The 26,104-nt window shown below is 38.5% G+C and overlaps 2 protein-coding genes and 1 long non-coding RNA gene across 9 annotated transcripts in view; 2 read left to right on the top strand and 1 right to left on the bottom strand.

Annotated features, from left to right (window-relative positions):
• The window catches only part of LOC136237877 (uncharacterized), a 120,926-nt gene extending 116,383 nt beyond the window's left edge, over positions 1-4,543 (top strand). For all 4 annotated transcript variants that reach the window (XR_010692625.1, XR_010692624.1, XR_010692623.1 and 1 more), the window contains one exon: positions 4,208-4,543. Coding sequence is in view for 1 of the 4 variants with exons in the window: in XM_066028121.1 (XP_065884193.1) it covers positions 4,208-4,277 (70 nt within the window). In the remaining 3 variants the exon portion in view is untranslated. The remainder of the gene's footprint in view (positions 1-4,207) is intronic.
• A 1,646-nt stretch (positions 4,544-6,189) lies between these two features.
• LOC136237876 (uncharacterized) lies at positions 6,190-12,928 on the bottom strand. Of its 4 annotated transcripts, none has more exons than XR_010692619.1 (6): positions 12,578-12,928; positions 10,779-10,880; positions 9,879-9,974; positions 6,565-9,142; positions 6,464-6,507; positions 6,190-6,304 (listed from the first exon to the last, which is right to left on the bottom strand). It is a non-coding gene; the product is annotated as an uncharacterized lncRNA (long non-coding RNA). The 4 variants fall into 4 exon arrangements; XR_010692622.1 differs by having other exon boundaries at positions 6,565-6,721; positions 12,578-12,910; XR_010692620.1 differs by having other exon boundaries at positions 6,565-6,736; positions 12,578-12,908.
• The window catches only part of LOC136237874 (uncharacterized), a 121,451-nt gene continuing 107,634 nt past the window's right edge, over positions 12,288-26,104 (top strand). Inside the window, exon 1 of the mRNA XM_066028119.1 lies at positions 12,288-12,408. Within this exon, the coding sequence (XP_065884191.1) occupies positions 12,314-12,408 (95 nt within the window). The 5' untranslated portion in view covers positions 12,288-12,313. The remainder of the gene's footprint in view (positions 12,409-26,104) is intronic.

Below are 26,104 nucleotides of genomic sequence, written 5' to 3'. Positions count from 1 at the left end.
TGGTTAGATAAGGATCGCTCTTTGACAGAAGAAAGATGACGAAAAATCTCATGCTGATGATGAACTACATCTTCAGACAAAGCAGGGTTTTGATGGTAAATCAAATCTATTAAGCCATGCAGCAGCTCCCTTGAAAAAGTGTACTGCTCATCAGATGTTAAGGTAGGATTACTGATGCCCAGACCTCCAAAACGTACAGGAAGGCCAAACAATTCTCGCTCAACGTCACCAACAGGATACAGTACTAACTTAGGAAGAAAATGGCTGCGAACAGCAGATTCAAGAGGTGAAAGCCAGTTGGAAATATTTGGAGTGGTACGAAAAAAATAATTCCACTTGGAAAGGTAACCATGGGCAAAGGCGGCATAAGATGCGTAGGGCTGTGTCTCAGCAAAAGAAGATAGGCGATAGACTCCTTGAATCCATTCATCAACACACAGAAGAATCGGATTACAAACCACTGAGTTATGATTCGAAAGCCAACTCCGTGTAGCAAAAGCGAGATCGAGATACTCTAATAGAACAGTCACCCTAATAGAGCATTTGGCTAATTTATTTACTCCATTATAGAATTCTATTACATTACAAGTTATTCTGTAGGGAGTTCAGCTGCAAACAGTTAATCTTATAGACAGTTCAGCAAGAAGCAAGTCACCCTGCATGTGGAGAGTTAAGCAAATATATCACTGTAGAGATTCAGCACAATACAAGTTACACTGAAGAGAGTTCAGCTATAAACAAGTCATGCACCCTGTAGAGAATTCAGCTACAATTAAGTCACTCTCTAGAGAATTCAGCTACACACAAGTCACTGTGGAGAGAGTTCAGCTATAAACAAATTACCCTGTAGAAAGATCAGCTACAAACAAAACACTTTGCAGAGAGTTCAGCTACAAACAAATCAACCTTTAGAGCGATCAGCAACAAACAAATCAACTTGTAGAGAGATCAGATCAACCTGCAGAGAGATCAGCTACAAACAAATCAGCTTGTAGAGAGATCAGTTACACACAAATCAACCTGTAGAGAGATAAGCTAGAAACAAATCACCCTGTAGAGAGTTCAGCTACAAAAAATCACCCTGTAGAGACATCAGCTAGAAACTAGACACAATGTAAGGAGTTCAGCGACAAACAATCACCCTGTAGAGAGTTCAGCTAAAACAAATCAACCTGCAGAGAGATCAGCTACAAACAAATCACCTTATAGTGAGTTCAGCTACAAACAAAGTACCCTGTAGAGAGATCAGCTACAAACAAATCAGCTTGTAGAGAGATCAATTACACACAAATCAACCTGTAGAGAGATAAGCTAGAAACAAATCACCCTGTAGAGAGTTCAGCTAGAAGAAGTTATCTTGTAGAGAGTTCAGCTACAATGAAACCATCATGTAGAGAATTCAGCAGCAAACAAATCACCCAGTAGAAAGTTCAGCTATGAATAGATCACCCTGTAGAGAGTTCAGCTAGAAACAAATCATCCTGTAGAGAGATCAGCTACAAACAAGTCACCCTGTAGAGAGATCAGCTAGAAGAAGTTACCTCATAGAGAGTTCAGCTACAAAGAAACTATCATGTTGAGAGTTCAGCTGCAAACAAATCACCTTATAGATAGTTCAGCTACAAACAAATTACCTTGTAAAGAGATCGGCTACAAACAAATCAACCTGCAGAGAGATCAGCTACACACAAATCAACTTGTAGAGAGATCAGCTACAAACAAATCACCCTGTAGAGAGTTCATCTACAAACAAATCAACCTGTAGAGCAATCAGCTAGAAACAAATCACCCTGAAGAGAGGTCAGCTACAAACAAAACACTTTGCAGAGAGTTCAGCTACAAACAAATCAACTTTTAGAGTGATCAGCAACAAACAAATCAACTTGTAGAGAGATCAGTTACACACAGATCAATCTGTAGAGAGATAAGCTAGAAACAAATCACCCTGTAGAAAGTTCAGCTACGAGCAAATCAACCTGCAGAGAGATCAGCTACACACAAATCAACTTGTAGAGAGATCAGCTACAAACAAATCACCCTGTAGAGAGATCAGCTAGAGACTAGACACAATGTAAGGAGTTCAGCTACAAGTAAATCACCCTGTAGATAGTTCAGCTAAAACTAATCAACCTGCAGAGAGATCAGCTACAAACAAAATCACCTTATAGATAGTTCAGCTACAAACAAATTACCCTGTAGAGAGATCAGCTACAAATAAATCAACCTGCAGAGAGATCAGCTACACACAAATCAACTTGTAGAGATATCAGCTACAAACAAATCACCCTGTAGAGAGATCAACTAGAAACTAGACACAATGTAAGGAGTTCAGCTACATGCAAATCACCCTTTAGTGAATTCAGCTACAAACAAATCACCCTGTAGAGAGATCAGCTAGAAACTAGACACAATGTAAGGAGTTCAGCTACATGCAAATCACCCTTTAGTGAGTTCAGCTACATGCAAATCAACCTGCAGTGAGATCACCTACAAAAAAGCACCTTGTACAGAGTTCAGTTACAAACAAATTACCCCGTAGAGAGATCAGCTAGAAGAATTCACCTTGTAGAGAGTTCAGCAACAAAGAAACCACCATGTAGAGAGTTCAGCTGCAAACAAATCACCCTGTAGAAAATTCAGTTACAAATAAACCGCCCAGTAGAGATTTCAGCTACAAAGAAACCACCATGTAGAGAGTTCAGCTGCAAACAAGTCACCCTGTAGAAAATTCAGCTACAAACAAATCACCCTGTAGAAAGATCAGCTAGAAGAAGTTACCTTGTAGAGAGTTCAGCTACAAAGAAACCATTCTGTAAAGAGCTCAGCTGCAAACAAATCACCTGTACAGAATTCAGCTACAAACAAATCACCCTGTAGAGAGATCAGCTAGAAGAAGTTACCTTGTAGACAGTTCAGCTACAAACAATTCACTCTGTACAGAGATCAGTTAGAAGAAGTTTCCTTGTAGAAAGTTCAGCTACAAACAAATCACCCTGTAGAAAGATCAGCTAGAAGAATTCACCTTGTAGAGATTTCAGCTACAAAGAAACCACCATGTAGAGAGTTCCTACCATCACAGCCATTTCTTTGCCGCCACCTTGGATTTCACATCTTTTTTCACCGTAGCCTTTTTGAGAGCCACACACTTTTTTTACAGCTTGGCTGTTTTTGATTAGATAATACAAGACAGATAAAATTAATATGATACCATCGAGATCCTGGTTTACAAAGATTATGATCACTGTTTCCTACACCTGCAGCCATTCTTACGATGCAATGGAGAACGCTAGAAACACGCAACAATCACCATACCACTACAATACTACCACTACAATCCAACCACTACAATCCAACCACTACCGTCCCACTACAATCCAATGCGAAGCCTTGCTATACAATCCAATGTGAAGCCTTGCAAAACTGTGGTATGGATATAACAAGCTGAATCAAGTCATTTCAAATCCCAGGCACTCCACGGCCCACATTATCTATGATACAAACAACCTGTTTATTCAATAAAATGGCAAGTGAATTTTCTATTTCAGTGGACTTTTAAAAAGCCCAGGTAAAAAAAGTTGTGAAATCAAAGGTACATGGCAGCCTAGAAATGGCTGCAAAGGTGTTAAAATTTAATAATGGCTATGTGAAATTTACATCATTGCAGCCATTTCTTGGCAGTTTTGATTTCATAACTTTTCACCCAGGCTTTTTAAGATTACACTATTTTTTTACAGCTTGGGTATTTTTGTGTGGATATGCTCTTTTTTGATGTGCCTTGTTACATTTTTGGTGGAACAACTGTTTGTATTCACCAGAAATCATTCTTCAATTGTATGTTCAGCTAACAATATTCATGTAGGCATATAAGCTGTGGAAATGGTAATACAGTATGTGATTAGATAGTTAGGTACACATATGCACTTGTAAATAGCTTTTATGCAAATATATATATATATATACATGTGTTCGAAAGATACATTTTGTACTGTTAGCTTGCTTGTATGGAGTAGTGGCTAAACCTTGTTGGTAATGACATTCCCTAGCATTACTGAAGTCTGAAGAGCTAGTTCTATAAGTGCCTCTGCATTAGAGGCATTTTGTTTGTTTATTTGACCAGCTGTAACAAAACTATTATTGAGAAATTGTGTTATAATTTATAATTATATACCATATTTAATGATGTCATACTTAATTTTATTATCCATAGGAGTGTCAGTGACCAAAAACCACGTCCAATCAAATTTCAAGAATCTCTGCTAGAACTGGGTATAGACTGATATTCTGTGCCATCATGGAGTGTGTGCTAATCGCCTTTTTTCTGTTAACTACATCATTGTATTAGATAAATAGAAACAGAATCCTATCTTATTAGTGTGTATTCTTGTACAGACATGTAGAGGTAGTATTTAGACAAGCATTTAAATTCATCATGCATGTATCACACACATATGCATACTAAAACATGGATTGCATATTTACATGTTGTGCATATCTAGATGTAAATTTGTAGTTAAATGTGACAAGATTACTGGATTTGTGAAAAGGCGTCTCCACACATTCAGTTCACCAAGTTTGAGGATTATAACTTTAGATTGGGAACAGCAATTATTAACTTTAAAGGTGGTCAGCACCTTATTAGATGAAGAAAATTTCAGGTTGTGGTCTTCCAAATTCATAGAATGTGTTTGTGTGTACATGTGTGTTTGTGTACATGTGTGTGTGTGTGTGTGTGTACGTCTATGTTCATGTGTGTGTACATGTGTTTGTGTGTACATTTGTGTTTGTGTACATGTGCATGTGTATACGTCTGTGTGTGTACATGTATGTGTGTGTACGTCTATGTTCGTGTGTGTGTACGTGTGTACATAGATAATAGACACCCCATACTGGATTGGAAACTTCTAAGCGCCACCTGATCTATCCGCGCTTCGCGCCCCTTATACTGTACACAGTACCGGGAGTATATTTTATAAGAACATGTTTTGCTTACTGGTGAGTAGTAAACCTACCGCTATGGAATATAAGGTTTGGCCTATTCATAATGGGTGTACTGATGTGTATTAGCTAGAAATTTGACAAGCGCGAAAGGTTGATACTTGACTACACTGGAGCGAATATACCATGAAACACATACCAGTACACGTAGCATTAGTTAGTAATAAGCATCAGCCTTAAACTAAACTTGTTCACCCCGCCTTTTTCACAAACATGTTCAAATACTTTTTATACGGAAAGCGCCTATACCAGTAGTAGGCCAATCGCCACCCAAGAAACAATCTACTAAACTTACTAGTTAAAGCAACCGAGCTGTATCCAGACAGTAAAACAGAATCTTCGAATGAAAAAGAGTAGGGACCCGCCGATTATGCTGGCATAATTATGAGCATAATAGGTGCCTGAAAGCACTGAGCATAATGCTAGCATAATAGGTAGAATATTTTGTAACAGTATGAATTCTTGCTTATAAAAATAGCTATCACAGAAAGATCGATATACTTTAATAGAACAGTCAGTAACTCTAATAGAACAATCACATAACTGACTGTTCTATTAGAGTATATCGATCTTTTCTGTGATATGCATTTTGACAAGTAGGTTTGTGCTTCAGCCACTTATTATTTATCCATAAACTGGAAATTATTAGCAGTGCATGGGAACTGAGGCATAAATAATTGGGCATAATTTGAGCATAATAGGTAAGTTTTGAGCATAAATTTAAGCATAATAGGTAAATTTTTGAGCAGTGCAGCATAGCATAATAGGTAAAATTATGAGCATAATCGGCGGGTCCTAAAAAAGAGTGTTTGAAAACTTCAGGCGCTAAACGCGGATAGAACCGTAGTTTTGTATGGGCACTATACGTGTGCTTCCAATCCAGGTAGGGGTGTCTATTATCTATGGTGTCACTGTGAAAAAAGCTCAGAATAATAAGGTCTATAACAGCCTTATTATGTTAGTATTGGAATGAAATAGTACAGTGTATATTAATAGATTAGGACTTCACTATAACAAGCTTATTGAATACATTTAAGACGGTCATATATTAGAGATTAAATCACTAGTATAGTGCGGTGTATTATCAGACTATACTAAGCCTATTTCAACCATATATTGGCTACTATACTACTGTACTTTTTTACTTTCCTATAATCTGTGGCTACCTTAAATAATTTCTATAATTATATTTGTAACGAATTTAATTCTGTAAATATGTTAAAACCACAATAGGTACAGCTAGTAAATCAATGTCTCCTTGGCCATGACAGAATCAAATCAATTTCATCATTTATCAGTCTTTATCCAACTGCAGCAGGTAAGACAGTAAATACAATTCACAAGTTCCATTACAAATTACCAGGGGCGTAGCTATAGCCATAAACTGATGGTTGGGCATAGCCAACTTTGTAGATATACATGCACAAAATACACACTCACAGTAAAGTTAATTAAATATCTGTCTCACCTTCCGCTGCAGAGCTGTGGGACTCAGTTTAAGTATGTGATTATCTATCATATGCAAAAGGCTTATGATGAATATCATCGGTCATGGTACACAAAACATACCATTTTTGTTCAAGTATCCAATAAAGGAATAAGGCAGCCATGCAACCTCATCTTCCAGAAATGATACACTCATATCACTCCCCCAATGTAGTGAATAATTATCTTTGACCACAACAAAAAAGGAGTCTGCATTGAGACTTTCTTCAATTGTAGAACTCTGCACAATAATGAGCTAAAAAGTCATAAGGTTGTAGGTAGAATATATGCTACAAAAACTGCACTGCACATACACAGTAAATTCAAATGGATCAATTCAACTTCCATGGGTAAATTTTAACTACAAACTTTTTTGTTAAAATGACCATCTAAAAGTAGTTATAATAGGGTAGGCTTTTAGACTAAACCAGTCAAAATAACTAGGGTAGGTCAATATAACTGTTCACTTAGGATGTTGAAATAACATAATTGGGTAATTTCAGTGTGTATGGTCAAGTCTACTATGGCACAGATTAGATGACCAGCTACATGGTTAAATTTATAGTACGCTGACCGTTGTAACATTTGTGTTACATCCCACAATCAAAAGTGAACATGGAGAACATAGGTTTTATATACAATTTGAAAACTCTATAAGATCAGGTGTGTTTAAAGTGTTAAGATGCAGTATGTAACAATTATTGTGAATATGTGTCATAGATAGATTAATGTATATTATTACTAATGATGACTGACTTGTTAATTAATGTAAACAAATAAACAAATAATTATTTTGTGACGTGAGTTAATTTTACCACAGATGGTTAAAACAACCATGATGGCAAGGTTATTTCAAACACTTGGCTAGAGGTTGAAGAGACTTTAGGGCATCTGGGTAATATGACTATATATATATATCTTATAAAGTTAAAATAACCAAGTACATCCTTGGGTCATTACTACCAAAAATTGGTCGTTTGAATTGCAGGTAAAACAACCCAAAAATTTGGGTCATTTGTACCCATTTGAATTTACAGTGTATGTAGAGCTCTACATGTATGTACATTTTACATTTAACTAAAATCTGAATAATTTAGCAAGGCATTTATACCATACACATACAGGGCTGTTAGTGTTACTAATCTAGTTAAGCTACTGACACGAATAGTAAATTGCCTCCAAGTCTGCTACGTAGTCCTGTTATTACCATTAGTGTTGGACACTGCATAGCTAAAATTATACATTGTCAACCAAGCACTAAGAATCATACGAAATGCAGTTGAGATTACATCAGAAATAATGAACAAAATAATGAAAGTAAATGATACAATAAATAAATTAGCTAGTTTGTGAGAAAACTACTATATTGCCTTACCTTATTTGTGTTGTACATGCCGACCTTCACTATGTTGTCATGCACAACTTCACATTTAGACTCGCTAATACCGCTGGCTCGCCTTTTGAGTTAGACAATACCAATGACAAAGTTTACTTCAAAGTGTTGAGATCTGGTTGTGATAACAAACCCATCCTACACACTGATAGTGTTGGCGCATGGCTATGGCACCGCTTGTACATGTCATATAGGTAGGTTGTCATGTTGGTGTATGTACTTGGTTTTATATAACCGGTACTAGAAATAACAATAGTAACGCAGAAGGAAAACTTTGTAATTGAATCATTGAATCAGAGATTAAATGTCTATAATATGTGCAGGCATACACAGGAAACCTTGCTTGTTTTTACTTTTAATTGACCTAAAAAGTAATTATCTCTTTCTTCTACTTGTTTGTTTGCATGGTGAGCCATGCATATACATAGTTAATCAAAAGAAATGCAGGTGCTAGACTACATGTTTAAGTGCCTGTCTATCAATCAGTAAAGAGTGCATTGGACATGTCACTATCATTTCAAGTACAGTATGTTGAGGATGCCACCCAGAACTTTAATACATAAAAGGAGTAAATAAGCCTAGTAACTAAGGACAGAATACAGGCCAAAATCATGCACACCGTCGCAAATCATATCACCTAGCTTACAAAGGTATGCAAGTCTATGTTGTGAGCACTGTACATGCAGTATGAGTCAAGTCATAGCAATGTTTATTAGTAAAAAAAAATCAAGCTTGTACCATAAGCCATTATTAAGTCATGCTGGTTGGAAAAAATCAGTAAGGCAGGTTGAAAATTGCAATAAAAGTGATCAATACATTGTACAAGGATGACAATAATACCACATAGCAACCATGTCAAGTAGGTCCCAAACATACCTAAGGTGTACTTCATGACCTCATTAATAAGACCACCTCATTATAGTGACCATGTCAAGTAGGTCCCAAACATAGCTAAGGTGTACTTCATGACCTCATTAATAAGACCACCTCAATATAGTGACCATATCAAGTAGGTCCCTAATAAAGCAAAGACGTACTTCATGACCTCGTCACCAGTATTATGAGGACCATGTATGTATATAATGGCTATAAACATTACTATATTACTTCATTGCCAAATCAAAAAGCTGATCTATCTTCTGCTTTAAATCTATACTTCTAGGTGGTTCCTGATCTGCTAGATTCCGATATTCACCCCTATCCTCCTCACTTAATGCCCGCCATTCTGCTGATGACACGGAATTGCGATTTTTCAAGGAATGCTTCGATCTACCAAATAGTGGGCAAAAGCATATTAGTGTCTAAAAAAATTAAGCTACAAATACGTACATGGTGTATGGAGACATTTTGTTCAGTAAATAAATCAATGTGGAGACATTTTTTAGTTAGTAAGAAGATCTATGTGTCCACAGAGACAATTTTATAGTTAGTCATGTGCACTGAGTTCTGTATGCTACATAACAATTAGGTTTGTGGTATTTCCTTGGTTTGTTCTACACTTTGTAAAGCCAGGGTTGTTTCCTGAGCTGATTTGTGTCCTCCATTACATATAGTAAGTCTTGAGTCTCTTGACCACGTGTAAAAGTCTCTAATTAAACAATGCACCGTATACTGATACCAAACCAAAGCATGACAATTATGGAAAGAGAAGATTTATTATCATGGGTCTGTTCTGTGGAACAATTTAAGATCTCCTGTTGTAGAGGCTGGTGTATGTATGTTTGTGTTTTGTATTGTATTTTACTTTTAATGTTTACAGGGCTCCACTTAAATTCATTACAGGGCTCCAATTAGATTCAGTGAGTGAGTGGATTTCTTGTTAAAAAAATACTATTACAATTACATAGTTAACTGATCTCAAGTAATGCTATATGGTTCACAAGTGTAGCATACTCTGTGACCAGTTCACCTTCCTTAATTATAATACAGTTATGAAATGTGCATGCACAGCATCTGTTGCTTTATATTACACAAGCATTAACAAGTGACCATCTGTATACAGTACCTGATGATCTCAGACAATTCTTATGCCAAACATTGTAACCTGGTAGTTTTCTTTTCTTGCACACTGCTGGTCATACTGGCTGGCAAGAGGAATAAACTGCCAATCAGGAGAAACAACATTACAACTTATGAGCAATACAATTAGTTATGTATACATAGTATAGTAACAAAGTGTTATAACCCATTATGAATGTACGTGCCTTCCTTTATAGCTAAAGCAGTGCCTAAGCGAGGCAATAAGTTATTCCAATATATGGATGCAATTACACAAGATCTTGAAATTTGGCTCATTTGTAGTACTCCTTGTCCCGCTAAAAATTTTCAAAATCTTTTTGTTCAAATGCTTAGCACAACATCTACAGCCAATCAAAAATCCCCCCATACATTTCTTATGGGGAAGCCTTAGAAGTACAGGTTCCATTACAACCCTTTTCCGAACTTGTATTGCACACATGTCTGTTGTTGACACCTTTACTGTCACCACTAATTATCTGGTTGGCTGAAATGTCATTTGTCTTGAAAAAAATCCACTTTTCATTTTTGCTGTTTTTCAGGATTAAGCTCAACTTGTACATACTATAGACTATGACTTGGTCATATGTAAAACTGCCAAGAGTTTGTTTGTATGTATGTCACAGTATATAACCACTGTGGATTGGAGATGAGATTAGCCTAACCCTAAGTAAAAATTTTTTTTGGGATGGGTTTGTATATACGTATGTAGGGACTTGTATTACAAATACTTTCCTAGTACATTGGGATTTGTGGATTTAAACACTCCATGCATCTCACCCTGTACCTGTGGTAGTAACTACATGGTGGATGCATATAAAAATACCATGAATTTTCTTGTTGAGCCAATTTTACAGCAATTAAACAAATGCTAGCAGAACATTCTTACCTCCAGTGTATGATGTGCGATGCTAGCCAACTTGGAGGTGATGGCTCCGTGAAAATCAAAGCCCTGAATTGGTCTTCTGAGACTTCTTAAAGTGAAGATAATCTAGAATTGTAGTAAATTGTAATTTCATCAGTATATATACGAAGTATTTGGCCAGACAATATGGTTAATAAATAAAAATCAACACATTCAATGCAGCTCTGATACCAAGGGTTACAAAATTACGCACGTATATCTCTCCATCATTTATACACATACAGAAACACTATGTGCAAGTTGAGTAGGGCATCAGACAAATGTACATCAATGCCACAGCAGAGGGAATCTAGTGTACTCCTATATGTAGGCTATCAAATTCCCAGTAAGGTTCGTGACCTACAATTTTATCTATAGTTGTTAGAGCTCGCTTTTGCAGTGATTATCATTAGAAGGTGCAGCATAGTGCTGATTACATACAATGAATATAGAAATTGAGTGAGGAGTTATTTACATGTAACTAGTTAAAATGTTTGCATAAAGACTTTGTTGTAACATAAGAACAGTAGATTATCCTGTACCCTATAAAGCGCTTATCAAACTACACACTTTACTGGAGCAACTGATGGGAGCCATTAGGTTCTGTAGCATTGATAAAAGGTCCCAGGCCAACTCAGTTAAAACTTACGATCTACCAGGCTGCTAATGCACCTATACCTATTAACACCCCTCTCTTAAGCATAGGTGAAGCTTTACAATGGGAATTGACGCAAAGGTGGTGCCCCACTATCAGTTATGGACATTTGATAAATCATAAAGCACCCCCGTAATCTTTCAATAAATCCGAGCCGATTTTAGTGGGCTAATTAAACAGTGGGGATTCAACACAATAGGTAAACCCCACTATAGCCCCACGATGCCCGAGGGGGAATACAATGATAGGTGCATAAACTATAAACAGTAGCAATTCTGTACCTGACATACAGGGGAAGCAAGCTTGTGCATGATGATGTTGTATGGCTGTACTATAAGATAGAAGTCAGGAGGGTCCCCTCAGAAGTTGTTTCACTGTAGAACTTTTAGGCTTTAAAATAGATGAAAATGCTAAATCTAACAATGCCAAAATATATTGCAATTCCCCTTCAGCAGGGGGGCCATGCCAACCCCCCCCTTAAAATTGGGCTTGATTGATTGATTTCTTATTTTATACTCACAACAATCGGCATAGTGCCGTTCCTCCTTGTTGCAAAAATACAAAAACAACAACTAACTAAGCATACAAGAATATACAAGATAAACGCAAACCAAGACAATAGCATACATTACACCACCCACACACATACAAGTACACAAATAACACTGAATTACATAATTGACAAAAAAAACGGCTTTTCGCACAGCCATGAAATCTCTAAACGAATGAAGTTCTTTAATATCAGATGGCAAGGAATTCCACAAATGAGTGGCTTTGTATCGAAAAAATCTTAATTTGCGTAAATGTTAAATTATACCTGATTGTGTTGGCAAAATAAGGAGCAGTCCTAGTGTTGTAATTAGTCATGTTAGCTACCAAACTGAATTGGAGGAAGAAGTGGAATCCCTCTTGTGGAGTAGTACTGATGAACATAGTACAAACAGAGCTAAAGTTGATAAGGTGAGGAAACTTCAACCAATGTAAACGATTGTAATATTCTGTAATATGGTCGTATTTGTGTAGACGATAGATTAAGACCTTAAGTAACGCAGCCACTAGGTCCGAAGAAGGGTCAGATAAACTCTTCAACACGGTATGTAATACTTTCACAAGCAATACTAAAACTCACTGAAACGGTGCCGCACCAACACGCCAGGGGACCCTGCGCTAAGCTTCCCGCGAGATAAATTACACTGTCAGTATTTCGAAGATTTCCTTTTGGCAAATTATAATAATCATTGCATTCGTAGAATAAGAATTAATACGTCAGGTTATATAATAACATTGTACTGATGAAAAAAATAATTTTTCTGTGTATATCCTGGAGTGTAGTATGCGAAGCGGGTGGACCATTTTATCGGGTTTTGAAGGGTGCAGCTGGCCGGAAATGGCGCGTGTTGCTCTCAGCTTGTTTGCGTTGGTCTCCCTACAGATGGTGAGTGTTTTCATATGGCATTTTCTGTTTACTTTATATTGATAATCGTTTGATATTTGCTCTGTTGGCTGGGACTCTATTTATTATTTATTTATTTGTAATGTACAGGACTCAGAATTGAGTATATGGTACATGTAAACATGCAAGTGATTAGTTAAATCTACGTAGCTAACATGGATTGGAAACGCGCATATAAATACGTGTTAATAAATGTATCCTATCCTCGTTACGGTGCGCGAAATAAGTTCTACAATAACAATGATATCATCCGAGTATACGGGATATAACTATTTTATATCCCAGTGCGCGGGAGTGCGCAGAAGTTTACGGATAGTAAATTAAGTTCCGGTTTGAGTTCCTGTCACTGCTCAAGATTTCATCCGAATTGTGTGAAGATTCTACTTCGTAGCTACAAGAGAGACCTTACATATACTGCCTACAAACTGTAGCGAAGGGCGGTGTTATGAAGCAGCGGTTCCAGGTACGATTCGCCTTCGTCAGAAGTTGGTATGGTGGTGTGCAAGAGAAAAATAAAGACCAACAAGTGGCTAGCTACCATAGTCCGAGATAGAACGATGAAGCTAGAGGAAGTTAGTTCTTCACCATAGTGACCGTTGGGAGTGATTGCTGGAGCGAAAATCGTCACGGACTATTCTTGACATTTGTTAAACTATCGTATTGGTAACTTGTAGTGTTATTGTGTAAAGGATTAACAGATTTCTTGTAAGGTTTAGCTAGTTTTTGAGTGCTGTCACGTATTGGTGTGTTTTGTATCAATATTTCCTTATTTGGCTCTTTGTTCCATTGGTAAACAATGCCATTCGCGGTTATTATGATGTCACGAAAGAGACTGAGTGGCTTCCCAAGAGGGTGATAAGTTAGTTATCACTGGGTGATAAGTTGGTTATTATGATGTCACGAAAGAGACTGAGTGGCTTCCCAACAGGGTGATAAGTTAGTTATCACTGGGTGATAAGTTGGTTATTATGATGTCACGAAAGAGACTGAGTGGCTCCACAACAGGGTGATAACTAATATATCGTACAGTAGCAGCGCCGCTCTGTCTAGCTGTATGGTAGTTATAACCCAGCGCGGCGCTTTGATACTCCCACGCACTGGGATGTAAGTTATAGTTATATCCCGGTACGAGGGTGATATCATTGTTATTACACGAGGCGGAGCCGAGGACGAGTGTAATAACAATGATATCATCCGAGTATACGGGATATAACTGTTTTATATCCCAGTGCGCAGAAGTTTACGGATAGTAAATTAAGTTCCGGTTTGAGTTCCTGTCACTGTGCTCAAGATTTTGTCCGAATTATGTGGAGATTCTACTTCGTAGCCACAAGAGAGACCTTACATACTGCCTACAAACTGTAGCGAAGGGCGGTGTTATGAAGTAGCGGTTCCAGGTACGATTCGCCTTCGTCAGAAGTTGGTATAGTGTTGTCGCGTGGTGTGCAAGAGAAAAATAAAGACCAACAAGTGGCTACCATAGTCCATGATAGAACGATGAAGCTAGAGGAAGTTAGTTCTTCACCATAGTGACCGTTGGGAGTGATTGCTGGAGCAAAAATCGTCACGTACTATTCTTGACATTTGTTAAACTATCCGGCGTATTGGTAACTTGTAGTGTTATTGTATAAAGGATTAACAGTTCTCTTGTAAGATTTAGCTAGTTTTAAGTGCTGTATTGGTGTTTTGTATCAATATTTCCTTATTTCCTTGTTTTGCTGATTCTCAGTTTACTGCATCTATCAAAATCACACACTCTCTGAGATCTTTGATTGTTGCTCAGAATCTACTAGCCCCTCTACCCGACGTTAGTTCTATCAAGGCTCAGATTCATCAGGATCGTCGCTCTACTTTGAGGGGGAGGGCTTCTACGATCAAATCTAATCTTTCGTCACAATCCCAAAGAGTTTTAGACCTGAACAGTGAACCGGGTGCTTCTGCCTGGCTGACAGCATTACCTTTAGCAGAGCAGGGATTCCATCTGATGAAGCAAGAATTTTGGGATGCCTTGCATCTTAGATACGGCTGGAAGCTCCTGAACATACCCAGTCACTGTGTTTGTGGGGTCCCATTTTCTGCGGATCATGCTATGATTTGCAGACATGGAGGCCTCACATTTGTTCGCTACAATGCTTTGCGAAACATCACTGCAGAGTGGCTTTCCAAGACATGTCATGGTGTGGCCCTTGAGCCACCTTTACAGCCACTTACTGGGGAGATCATTGCACCTAAGACTGCTAACCGTCAGGATGAGGCTAGGGCAGACATACATGCTAGGGGATTCTGGGGGCAGCGGCAAAGTGCCTTTTTTGACGTAAGGGTGTTTCATCCTAATGCACCGAGCTACTGCAACACCAGTGTCCCCTCTTTGTATCGACGTCACGAGGCACAGAAGAAACGTGAGTATGGTGACCGTGTCATAGAAGGTTGAGCAGGCCTCCTTCACTCCCCTTGTGTTTGCGACCACTGGAGGTATGGGAAGGGAGGCAATAGTTTTCTACCGTCGTTTGGCTGACCATCTATCTCGCCGCGGCTCTACTAGTTACAGTCAGACTCTGGCTTTTATCCGATGCACATTGTCTTTTTCTCTACTTCGGTCAGCTACTATGTGCATACGTGGAAGTAGGTCCATCTCGCATCGCTCCTCTGATGCCTCTCCTGAGATGGGCCGCATTGATGAGCACAGGGACTTTTAAACTTTCAGCAATCTGGTCCTTTTTATTCAGTTGTCTAGCACTTGCTTTCTTTGTGCTGGGGGTGGTAGGCAAGGGCAGTCCATCCAGCCCGGGAAAAAAAAAGAAAAAAAATTTCCTTATTTGGCTCTTTGTTCCATCGGTAAACAATGCCATTCGCGGTTATTATGATGTCACGAAAGAGACTGAGTGGCTCCGCAACAGGGTGATAACTAATATATCGTACAGTAGCAGCGCCGCTCTGTCTAGCTGTATGGTAGTTATAACCCAGAGCGGCGCTTTGATACTCCCACGCACTGGGGTTTAAGTTTGGTTATTACAGCTGGAGTATTTTCGCTCTCTTGTAAGCTACTAAGTGGTGTTTATCATTTATAGGTGGGCAAATTACCACCTACATTAACTAGAGGCTAGCCTGGTTAGACACATTGGCTCTTGGCGACCCCCTACCCCTACGGGGTACTGATGAAACCTGGAATGGAATCAATCGGGGCGGGCGCCTGGTTTAAAATCATTTTGAACAGATTGCGTACTGTTTCCAACTGTCACACAATAACTAGAATTGTGCTAGAATTAGTTTGTTTCTGTTTATAGGCATGCTAGTAATCGTACGCTCGAAAGTTCTATTAAATTCCCACCACGTGGCAAGGTGTGTAGATAAAATTCATCCAGTTCAGTTTAATCCTGATGTATAAGTACTTCCTTACCATTCCAAAAGGTAAACTACTGTAGTATTTTCATGTTGTAGCGGTATTCAAACCTTTTTAGTACAAGTGTCGCTGGTTTTATGAAGCAACTATAATTCTACCATTATTGGCAGCGAATTACAAGAGTTAGCAAACTGCAGTATGTTATATTAACAGTGCTTACAAAACATAGGTTAACAGCTTAGCTAAATGATTGCTGTTCAGTTTAGACAACGCATTCTTGCAGTGGGCATTAAATAGAGCCGTAGAGCAAATGACTTCTAGCATGTCTATAGCAGAAACAAACTAATTCTAATTATTGTGTGACAGTGGCGTAGCCAAGGGGGGGCAAGGGGAGGCATTTTCCCCCCCGTCACTAAGTGATGTTTTTTTTTAACTTCCGTCTCAAGCTTTCCAGTAACTGACACGCATCCCAAATTACTGTTTGTGCGCTACTACGCGAGTGCACACAACATTCAACTCGTTTGTGAATGGTGATAATAATACGATGATTTCTTGCGCGTTACAAGCAATTAATAAAACGATGCGCTAAAAATAAGGTATTCCCAAATCCCCAGGGGTTTCCCCCGTATAGACACTATGCCCTCACCGAACGAAAATATTAGACACAATTTTATATTTAGTCTACACTACTCACGTGATAGTGCATTTTTCGAACCTAGATGACCCGCTCAAAGTGACTTCGCAAGAGTCGCAACTCAGAAGTGACAAGTGATATGCAATGATGCTACAAACCTACGAGGTGATAAAGTGTTGAATGGACCAACTTTATTTTCCCGAGTTAATCACACTGGATCTTCGTACAGTGTATAGTGGCATGCCAGTCAGTTTAATTTTTTCACTTTGTCAGTCAGTCAGATGATCCGTCACAAGCTTACAAATTCTAACAGGAAAGGTGTAGAGTTGGGATTCCGTGCCAATACATGGCGTTTGAATTTCGCCGGCTGAAGTGAGTGAGCTCGTCATACTATGCCAGTGTGCTAGGACTGCAGCACAGACTATGAGTAACTGTGACACGTAGTTCTACTGGATTGTGGGCGAATTTGTTGGAGTACAGTTGTGGCACGTGCGATGATGCTCGACGAAAATACTTCCATTGATAAGTGATAACTTGTAGCAATCAGTTATGTAGCTAGTTACATAAGCTGTAATAATACAACACCGTATGTTGGCTAGCCCATCACTGGGTCATTAGCCTTTTGTGCAATTATGAACAATGTCGAGTGTTTTGTGGGGGGTGCCTGCCCCCCCACCACCGTCTGGCTAGCTACGCCCCTGTTGTGTGAAAGTTGGAAACAGTGCACAATCTGTTGAAAACGGTTTTTAATTTGGCACGCGTCCCTATTGGTTCCGTTCCATTCCGGCTTTCATCAGTACCCAACAGTGGGGTGGAAAAATTCTCATTGTTAAGTTGAATTATGGTGTTATGGAACAGTTTTGTAATTTTCCTGAAGAAATTAAATGTTCAGCATCGCTTCTATTGTGTTGCTTGCACCACTTATAACAGGTACGATGTAAATAGACTACTCAGATATAGTTGTATTGCTGTATAGCTCTTCCGCTTCGATAAAACAAAGCCAAAATAGGCACTACATTTTGTAATTATTTTACCCTAACAGAGTAAGACTTCAGTTAAAGCTTTATTCAATAGGCAATACAAATGCAGCCATCACTAGTTGGTTAATAGCAGCGCTGCTGAGATATAAGCTGATACTCACCTGCCACTATCCACCTGTCGCCAATGGTATTGCCTCCGATATCAGCAAACACGCCCGTGTTCTTGTTCAGTACACAACATAACACACCCACAATGTAAAATTAACGTCTACACTACTACACAACCAAGAGAAAAGGCCTGTGAACAGGCTGTCAACATCTTTAAAACTAGCGCACCGTAACGAGGATAGACGAAATTATTTATGCACGTTTCCAATCCATGTTATGTATAATATCTATGGTTAAATACTCTGCCGAGGGGTCCGCCACTCCAGATTTTTAAAGTTTTCGTCAACGTGTTTCTAAATCAGCCTGTAATTATTATTATTATTATTATTAGCAAGAGTTAATAATTACCTCTCCACTATTATTAACTCTTGTTATTAATATTAGTATTATTATCAATTTTGTCAAAATGACAGGGTCGTACAGAAGGACAAGCCTGCAAACGTACTCCCCACAATTAAACACACATACAGTAACATAAAATGCACCCGAATACAATAACTAAGACGAGACAGATAGCTAATAACAGAGCAATGCACAACAGTACAAAAAAGAAAGTTATTTGAATAGAAATCGGTGAAGCTAGGGCAGCGCACGGAATAGATTTGACTTCTTAATCTGTAGATAATTATACGCGATTCCTATCTTGATTCCACGGATTCCTCTGATTCCATGAAAGATTCCTAGATTTCGTATGATTCCATTCAAATTCCTAATGATTCCAAGTGATTCCTTGATTCTTTAATGATTCTAAGTGATTCCAACAGGGATTCCGAGGCTCCCACACCATACTACTACTACGCTTACACTTGATGCATGCCTTACCTTACTACCCATACCAATTAACACATAGGGTTTTGTGCCACCACTGCTGGTTGGCTATTTTTTGTGACAATTTATATCATTAGAGATACAAATAAAGCTGTAGATGACAAGATACAGTCCCAACTTCTTGGAGACCTGCAGCCTACTTTGTATGCTGTCCTTGACATATCCATCTTTAGCATTTTCGGATTTCCACCACCCATGCCTCTTAAACAGCCTATATATCCAGGACTCCTGCATTGGCAGTGGTGGTAGCTCCTCCTGATCTCAAGCTGTGGAGCCCAAATTCTGTTGCTGAGAATCCTAGGCTGGTTAGCTTCCTGTTGTACAGGTCACTCAAGCAGGTATAACTTATCTTACCGGATTGCCTGATCACCTCACTTTGTGTTTTGGATTGCACGGAATAGAAAGCACTGGTCGTTAAATCTTATGCCTGTCCTCTCCATATAGCACTCCAGCATAGCTACAGGGCATGTACTGGCTATCAGCACTTCATCCCCTTGACGAAGCTGGTCATTCTTACTTGAGGTAATGTAGACCTTTAACATCTTGCCTTCAATAGTGCAGTCACATGCCCTTAAATCCACTATCTCCTGAAAGCGAAAGAAACCCGCATACTCAAGTAAGCAAACAGTGGCCAACCTTAGATCTGAGGGGGTGCCAGAACCATTTGCATCTGCAACTATTGCTTTCAACATATCCACCATTATTGGCTTCTTTTTCACAATAGGCTTTGCTAATTCACGCTGAAGCCCTTCTAGTGTAGCTCTTAATAAGAGGTGGGATGAGGGAGTAATCAAACCTGCACATGAGTGCACCCACGACAGTGCATTGCAAGTCTCCTCCACAACATGCTAAGTACTTTTAAGTACTTGTAAGTGCTGCAAACATTGTACGTAGTTTGTACACAGAGGGTGTACAATGATAATAGCAAAATTGTATGAAGGTGCAGTTTACAACTTCTTGCGATTCTTCTACTGCCTTCCCCAACCTTACTAGTGCTGCCACGATATAGAAAAACTCTATATCATATATCACCAAGGTTTATATCACGATATGAACATATATCACGATATAGAACTAACTATAATATTTGCAAGACAAACATATTCATTGTAAGTTTAAATGTATACCACAAGCAAAAGTTACTCTTTTTAAATGCATTTTGCTACTGCTTTACAGTTGAGACAAGTGGCTGGCACTACATAGAAACCTTAAAACCTCCCAGTTTACTTTGGGGTAGGCTTGTTTACCACACTATACCATCAACACATAACTTAATTAAATGCCAAATACCATATGTCTGGCCTCCCCCACATCATTACACTAAGCAGCGCCACTATTGTGCAACCATAGATATAACTGATTGGTATATCATATCATATCACCACCTTGTTATATCGATACTATCGATGTATCGATATATCATGGCAACACTAAACCTTACTCTGTATATGTTGCCATGATTAATGATGTCATAGCATTCTGACAAACAAAAACAATGCTGCTGTTCAAGTCAGTGCATTTTAAGAGTTTAAGAGAGTGAATGGTTGACAAAAACCAACCCCCCTAGGCACACTTACATACTACAATACACTGAATACGGCATATATTAATGTACTTGTACTTTACTTAAATACTTCCAGCATGTACTTGTACTTTACTTAAGTACTCTCTTAATTGCTGCAGGAGTACTTGTACTTGAAAAATTCAAAAGTACTTGTACTTTACTTAAGTACTTTTAAATGTACTTGGCCCCATGTCTGCAATGATTTATAGCACATGTTGTCCTCCAGCTGTGACTGACAATCATTATAGAAATATTACAGATCATACCAACCAGCCTCTTTGCTATGGTCAAGAATAATGGAGTGTGCCTTCATTGGTCATACTTATAACAGGCTAATTCATTTGCTAAATTTGACAAGTAATACCCACTACCAATCATCTGCCTCTTGCCATGATAACAAAGTGATGGGAGGTACTGTAAGGGGGGGGGGGGGAGATTACGCCTATAGGTCATATACCAGCTTCTTGCTGTGAACATTAAAGATTAACTGGCAGTACCTATGGGTCATGCATACCAGCTTCACACTGTGACTGCAATTGAATTGGGAATGTGCATCCACCTTACACACAGGGCATAAACAGAATTTAGCAGGATAAGTAGGACTAGGTGGTCGTACATACCAACTTCAGCTGTGACCATAATATGTAAATTCAAAGTTATAATGTACTTACGTGTTTTAGTACAGCAGATTTGTGACAATTTTTGCATGAGTTGTGCCTTTTGTGATAAAACATAAAATTTGGCACAATGTTAGGTCAAGTCCTTAGAAAGATATTTAGCTATAGGGGCATCCCAGATTTGTCCTATTGTGGGCATGGCACATGCTTTAAAATGGCTACTTTTTGCACTATCTGGATTTTTAATCAGGCATAGCAGCCAAAAAATCAATATACTCAGTGGCTAATTTTGGTAGAATATATGTGTTCTTAGCTTTAATGGAGATGGGTGAAGACCACAGAGGACAAAAAGGGGTTTTCCCTTTCTTTGGTACAGAAGTTTTGTGGATATGAAAAGTTTTATCATTAATATCAATACAAAAAAATTATAAACACTAACAATATACAGTAATATTGTTGCATGATGTTACAAGCAGCTGTTTCTTTGTATTACAAGTAGCTGTTTACCATGTGCCTAGTAACCAATTCCAACTGCCATTGGGATATTTGAAAAATGTAGTCTTTCCTTTACTTATTACAATGAATGCATCATACAGTACAGTGTACACTGTAAGTCTAATAATACACAATTAGCAGGATGTGAGCTTTTTATGAAGATAGCTATCCGTATTTCTTGATCCATCATAGGAGGGCTAGAGTTGGGGGTGCCCAAAATTTATGTTGGTAGTAGTAAGTGTGCAAAGCACACCCAGCATGTGAAGCATGCTAATTCTAGGGGGGTCTGGGGGTATGCCCCCCAAGGAAATTTTTGAAAATTAGGTATCAGGAGATTGAATTTGGGGGCATCTTTGGTGGATTTAGCTGTCAATGAATGCTATCTATTTTGCCACTGTAAAGCTTTAATAATAATAATAATAATAATAATACATGCTTGACTGTTGTATTAGGGTGACTGCTCTATTGGGGTGACTGCTCTATTAGAGTATCTTGATCGTGATTGACCAATTTCTGAAAACCTTGCAGGAGTTCACTTGATGACTATTGCACAATATACAGCTTTAAGTTGGGGGAAGCACCCCCTGTAAAATAGTTCGGGGTGCTGGAGCACCCCCTCTTCCGCCGCCTATGTCCATCACTGTCAAACTAAAGTGCATTAATTAGAATGAGCATGTAGTGAATTTTTTTTGTATTTTTAATGTTGCAGTTATGTAAGATTGTGGATCCTTGGCAACCTACTGTAGCATATCATCAGATTCTAACCAAACGGACTGAAGCCTATGCATATTGTGTCAGGAAAATACATCTGAAGTCCAGCTGAGTCTAAGTGCACTACTGATGGGACAGGCTACAAAACTACTGAAGAAATGGTTCGTTTAATTGACGAATTTGAATGTTCTATTCAAAATTCGCAGAGTTCAGATTTTTGTCATCATGAAAAGAAGAAACATCTGTAGGTAGTTTGTGCACAAGATGTGAAATCGAATCCTTGAAGAAAGTTATACAGCATATGGGAAATCCTTTTGCTGAATGTAGTAATGATCTTCTTATTTTGGACTGCAGAAACATTGAGTGCGCTGTATTGAGACACTGGGAGGTGACCAGTATGAATTGTACATAACTGAAAGGTTAGTTAATTAAAATGTACCAATAACGGATCCTATTAAACATAACAACCTCTGTCTCTTCAGCCGACTTCCAGTCAAAAAGAAATCACAGAAACAGCTGCAACTAAAGTCTCTTAGAAATGATTTTTCTCTTTTTTTCTAGACTGTATGTAACCTCTCAAATACGCAATGGTGATTTGGATGAATTTTTAAAGCATGAAAATCAGTCTTATCCACCATCACCACAAATGGGTAAATTGAGAGCTGGAAAGAAGTCAGATCTATTACGCTGTTTAGAAGAAGCCAATTCTGTAAATAATCGTTGTTTATCACCTACAGTACAAGTGAGCATTGTTGATGGTGCAGCTATAGTTAGCATGCTGCAACCTGCTACTGCAAGGACATTTGATGATTATGCCAAATGTACTTTTATACCCTATGTCACAACACAACTTCAGAATTTGCTCACATATGTGATGTTTACCGACCACATAGCTTGAAAACAGATGCTCAAAACAAGAGAGGGAAAAGTATAAGAAGGCGTGTTGAGCATTCTAGCACAATCCCAGGTAACTGGCAGGAATTTCTTCGAATCAATGACAACAAAATGAACTATTTTCATTTCTTGAAGTGTAGCTTGCAACAAAGAATTTATCACAACTCAAGATTCTGGAGTGCTGTGCCTAAATCGTCCAGATGTTTCAGATTTAGCTCCATGTACACACAAAGAGGCCAACACTAGAATCATTCTTCATTTAGAGGATGCAGTAAGAAAAGAATACAAAACAGTATTGATATGTACAGTTGACACTGATGTCGTAGTTCTAGCTATTACAGCAGTTGATCATCTAGACATTTCAGAATTGTGGATTGCATTTGCTACTGGCAAGAATTTCCGGTATTTTGGCATTCATGAGATGGCTAAGGCACTTGGACCACAACATTGCTTTGCTTTACCAATGTTCCATGCCTTTACCGCTTGTGACACAGTGTCAAGCTTTGGGGAAAGAGGATAGAAGACTGCATGAGAAACCTGGAAAGCATATGAAGATGTCACTCCAGCATTTTGTGCTTTAACTGCCTGCCCAAGTGTAGAAACCATAGAGAATTGGTTGTATTTATTAACGATTTGTTGTGTTGTTGTATGACCGCAGTAGTGATAAGGAGCATGTCAATGAAGCCAGAAAGGAGCTCTTTACTTGCAAAGGTAGAGCAATAGATGCCCTTCCTCTAGTACTTCCAAAGAGCTGTATACCAACTGTTGGAGCCAAGCAATGATTGCAACTTCAGTGCTTCCATCACCAAATACCTGGGGATGGTGCAGAAATGTAGGAGAAGGCTGGGAAGTATACTGGACAGCATTACCAGAGGCATCACAAGTGTGTAGGGAACTTATATGCTACAGATGTAAGAAAGGATATCGGCAATGATGCAAATGTCGATTGGCTGTATTGCAGTGTACAACACTTTGTTTTTGTGGTGGACCATGTGGTGAATGATATTACCTTCTTATTATAATGATTATTTACATTTGCCTTTGTCAATTAGTTAGAGAAATAACCATACAATGCCTTTATATCAATTTCCTTAATTAAATAGTATAGGAATACATCACTTCAAGAGTCCTATTATGGACTCTTGATCACATGTATAACACAGCACTGTATATATAACATATTTATTAATAATTGCGTGGGCGTGTAATTTTTAAAATAATAAACGGTCCATAACTCAGGAACAGTTTAAGCTACAGACTTGGAATAAACATTGAAATGTTTTACTCAATGAGACCTATAATTTGGTACCTTACGTGTACATGCTAGATTAATCCTATGTAATATATTGGCAAATAACCTTATTTTTCAACATAAATATGGCCGTAAAGGTCACTAAAGGTCAAAACTCAGATGCCCCTATAGCTAAAAATTTTCATAAGGGTAAAATCTACCATTGTGCCAAATTTTATGCTTTTATCATCAAAAGCACAATTCTTTCACCAATCTGGTGTACTATTGTACATCTTAATGTTTACAATTTACTACAGGGATGTTACTAAAAGTACACCTCAAGATCCAACCTTGAGATAGCCATTTTCAAAAATTTTCCAATTTCTGGTCTATATAATTTATTTGATTAAAAAAGCCTTACTAGTTTTAATTTTCTTCTTTTTAGTCCACTATAAGTTGCCTTAAAATTCTGAGCTATATGCAGATCTTGAAGGAACAAAATTTAAAAGTTTTAAATTTTGGCCCTTCATCTTGCTGTTTTCTTAAATTACTACCAGATCTCAATCACTTCTCTAAAATTGCTTCCAGATTTAATTTTGCATACTTATGCTTCAAAAGTTTCCCTGGGGAAGTATACCCCAGACCCACTCTTTAGTCAGAATCCCTACACAGTTTTTCTTTTTACTGGCACTTTGTTACACAAACCCTCACTGTTTGGTCAATTATGGCAATATAGAGTACAAAAAGTATGTACTACTGTGTGTGCAACCACCCCCACCCACCCCCTCCCCGGTCTCAGGTTATAGCTAGTTGTAAAATATAGTTTTTTAGCCACTGGTTTGATAACTCGGGAGATTAGGTGGATAGGTGGGAACCACCAGTTGTTGTCCTCAGCCCAGTCACAAGTGAATGCGTCCACTACATCTGTGTCAGGGACCCAGAACCTTGAGTTAAATCTTTCTGACTGGGTATTTACATGATTAACAAACCTATCCACCATCTGGGGACCATAAAGGGTATCTAGCCACTGGAAAACTGCAGGGTTTAACATGTACTCATTGTAGTCTACTATACGACTCTAGTAATCGGCCAGCTCGTTCTCCCTCCTTTGAATCCACTCCGGCTCAATTCTGATGTTTCTTAAATGGTTGCAAATATACTTTGGGCCTCTGATTGGAGAACAGTCTGCCTACTTCCATATTGGACTATTCTTACTACATTCTGGTTATCAGAAAACAAGCAAATCTGTTTGTTCATCAACTTTTCTGAAAGGCATCTAACACAAGCCTCACTGCTTGCAATTCCCGCCATGTTGAACTCTTATCTGCATCCCCTGGGGACCACTGGCCATTAGGTACTAAATTACCGTGCTCCACTACATACCCACCATAACCTGTGGAGCTTACATCTGAGTATACAATCCTGACTGCTGATGGTTGTGGCCAAATTTGTTGCCCGATGAAGTTGGAAATTTCAGTGAGTCTATCTCTTGTAAGGCTTCATCTGTTAAATTAACTCAGTGACACCAAGTGACTTTACTGTTCAGGGTGGCATACAAGCTTCGGATCATCAGTCTGGTAACCAAGCCTAAGGCAGGGGACATTGAGGTGATTTTTCTGTTCAAGCTGGCTAATTGCTTGGCTGGGAGGAGTCTTTTTTGTTTGGCTTTAGACAGTTTAGCTTTAAAAGTGGAGATCTTTTGAGCTGGTACTGAAAACTCACCAATGCCAAACCAAGCCAT

Source organism: Dysidea avara, chromosome 11 (assembly GCF_963678975.1).
Source record: "Dysidea avara chromosome 11, odDysAvar1.4, whole genome shotgun sequence".
In the NCBI taxonomy this organism is placed as follows: Eukaryota; Metazoa; Porifera; class Demospongiae; order Dictyoceratida; family Dysideidae; genus Dysidea; species Dysidea avara.
Note: the sequence above shows the minus strand (reverse complement) of the source record. Positions and strands in the feature narration are given on the sequence as shown.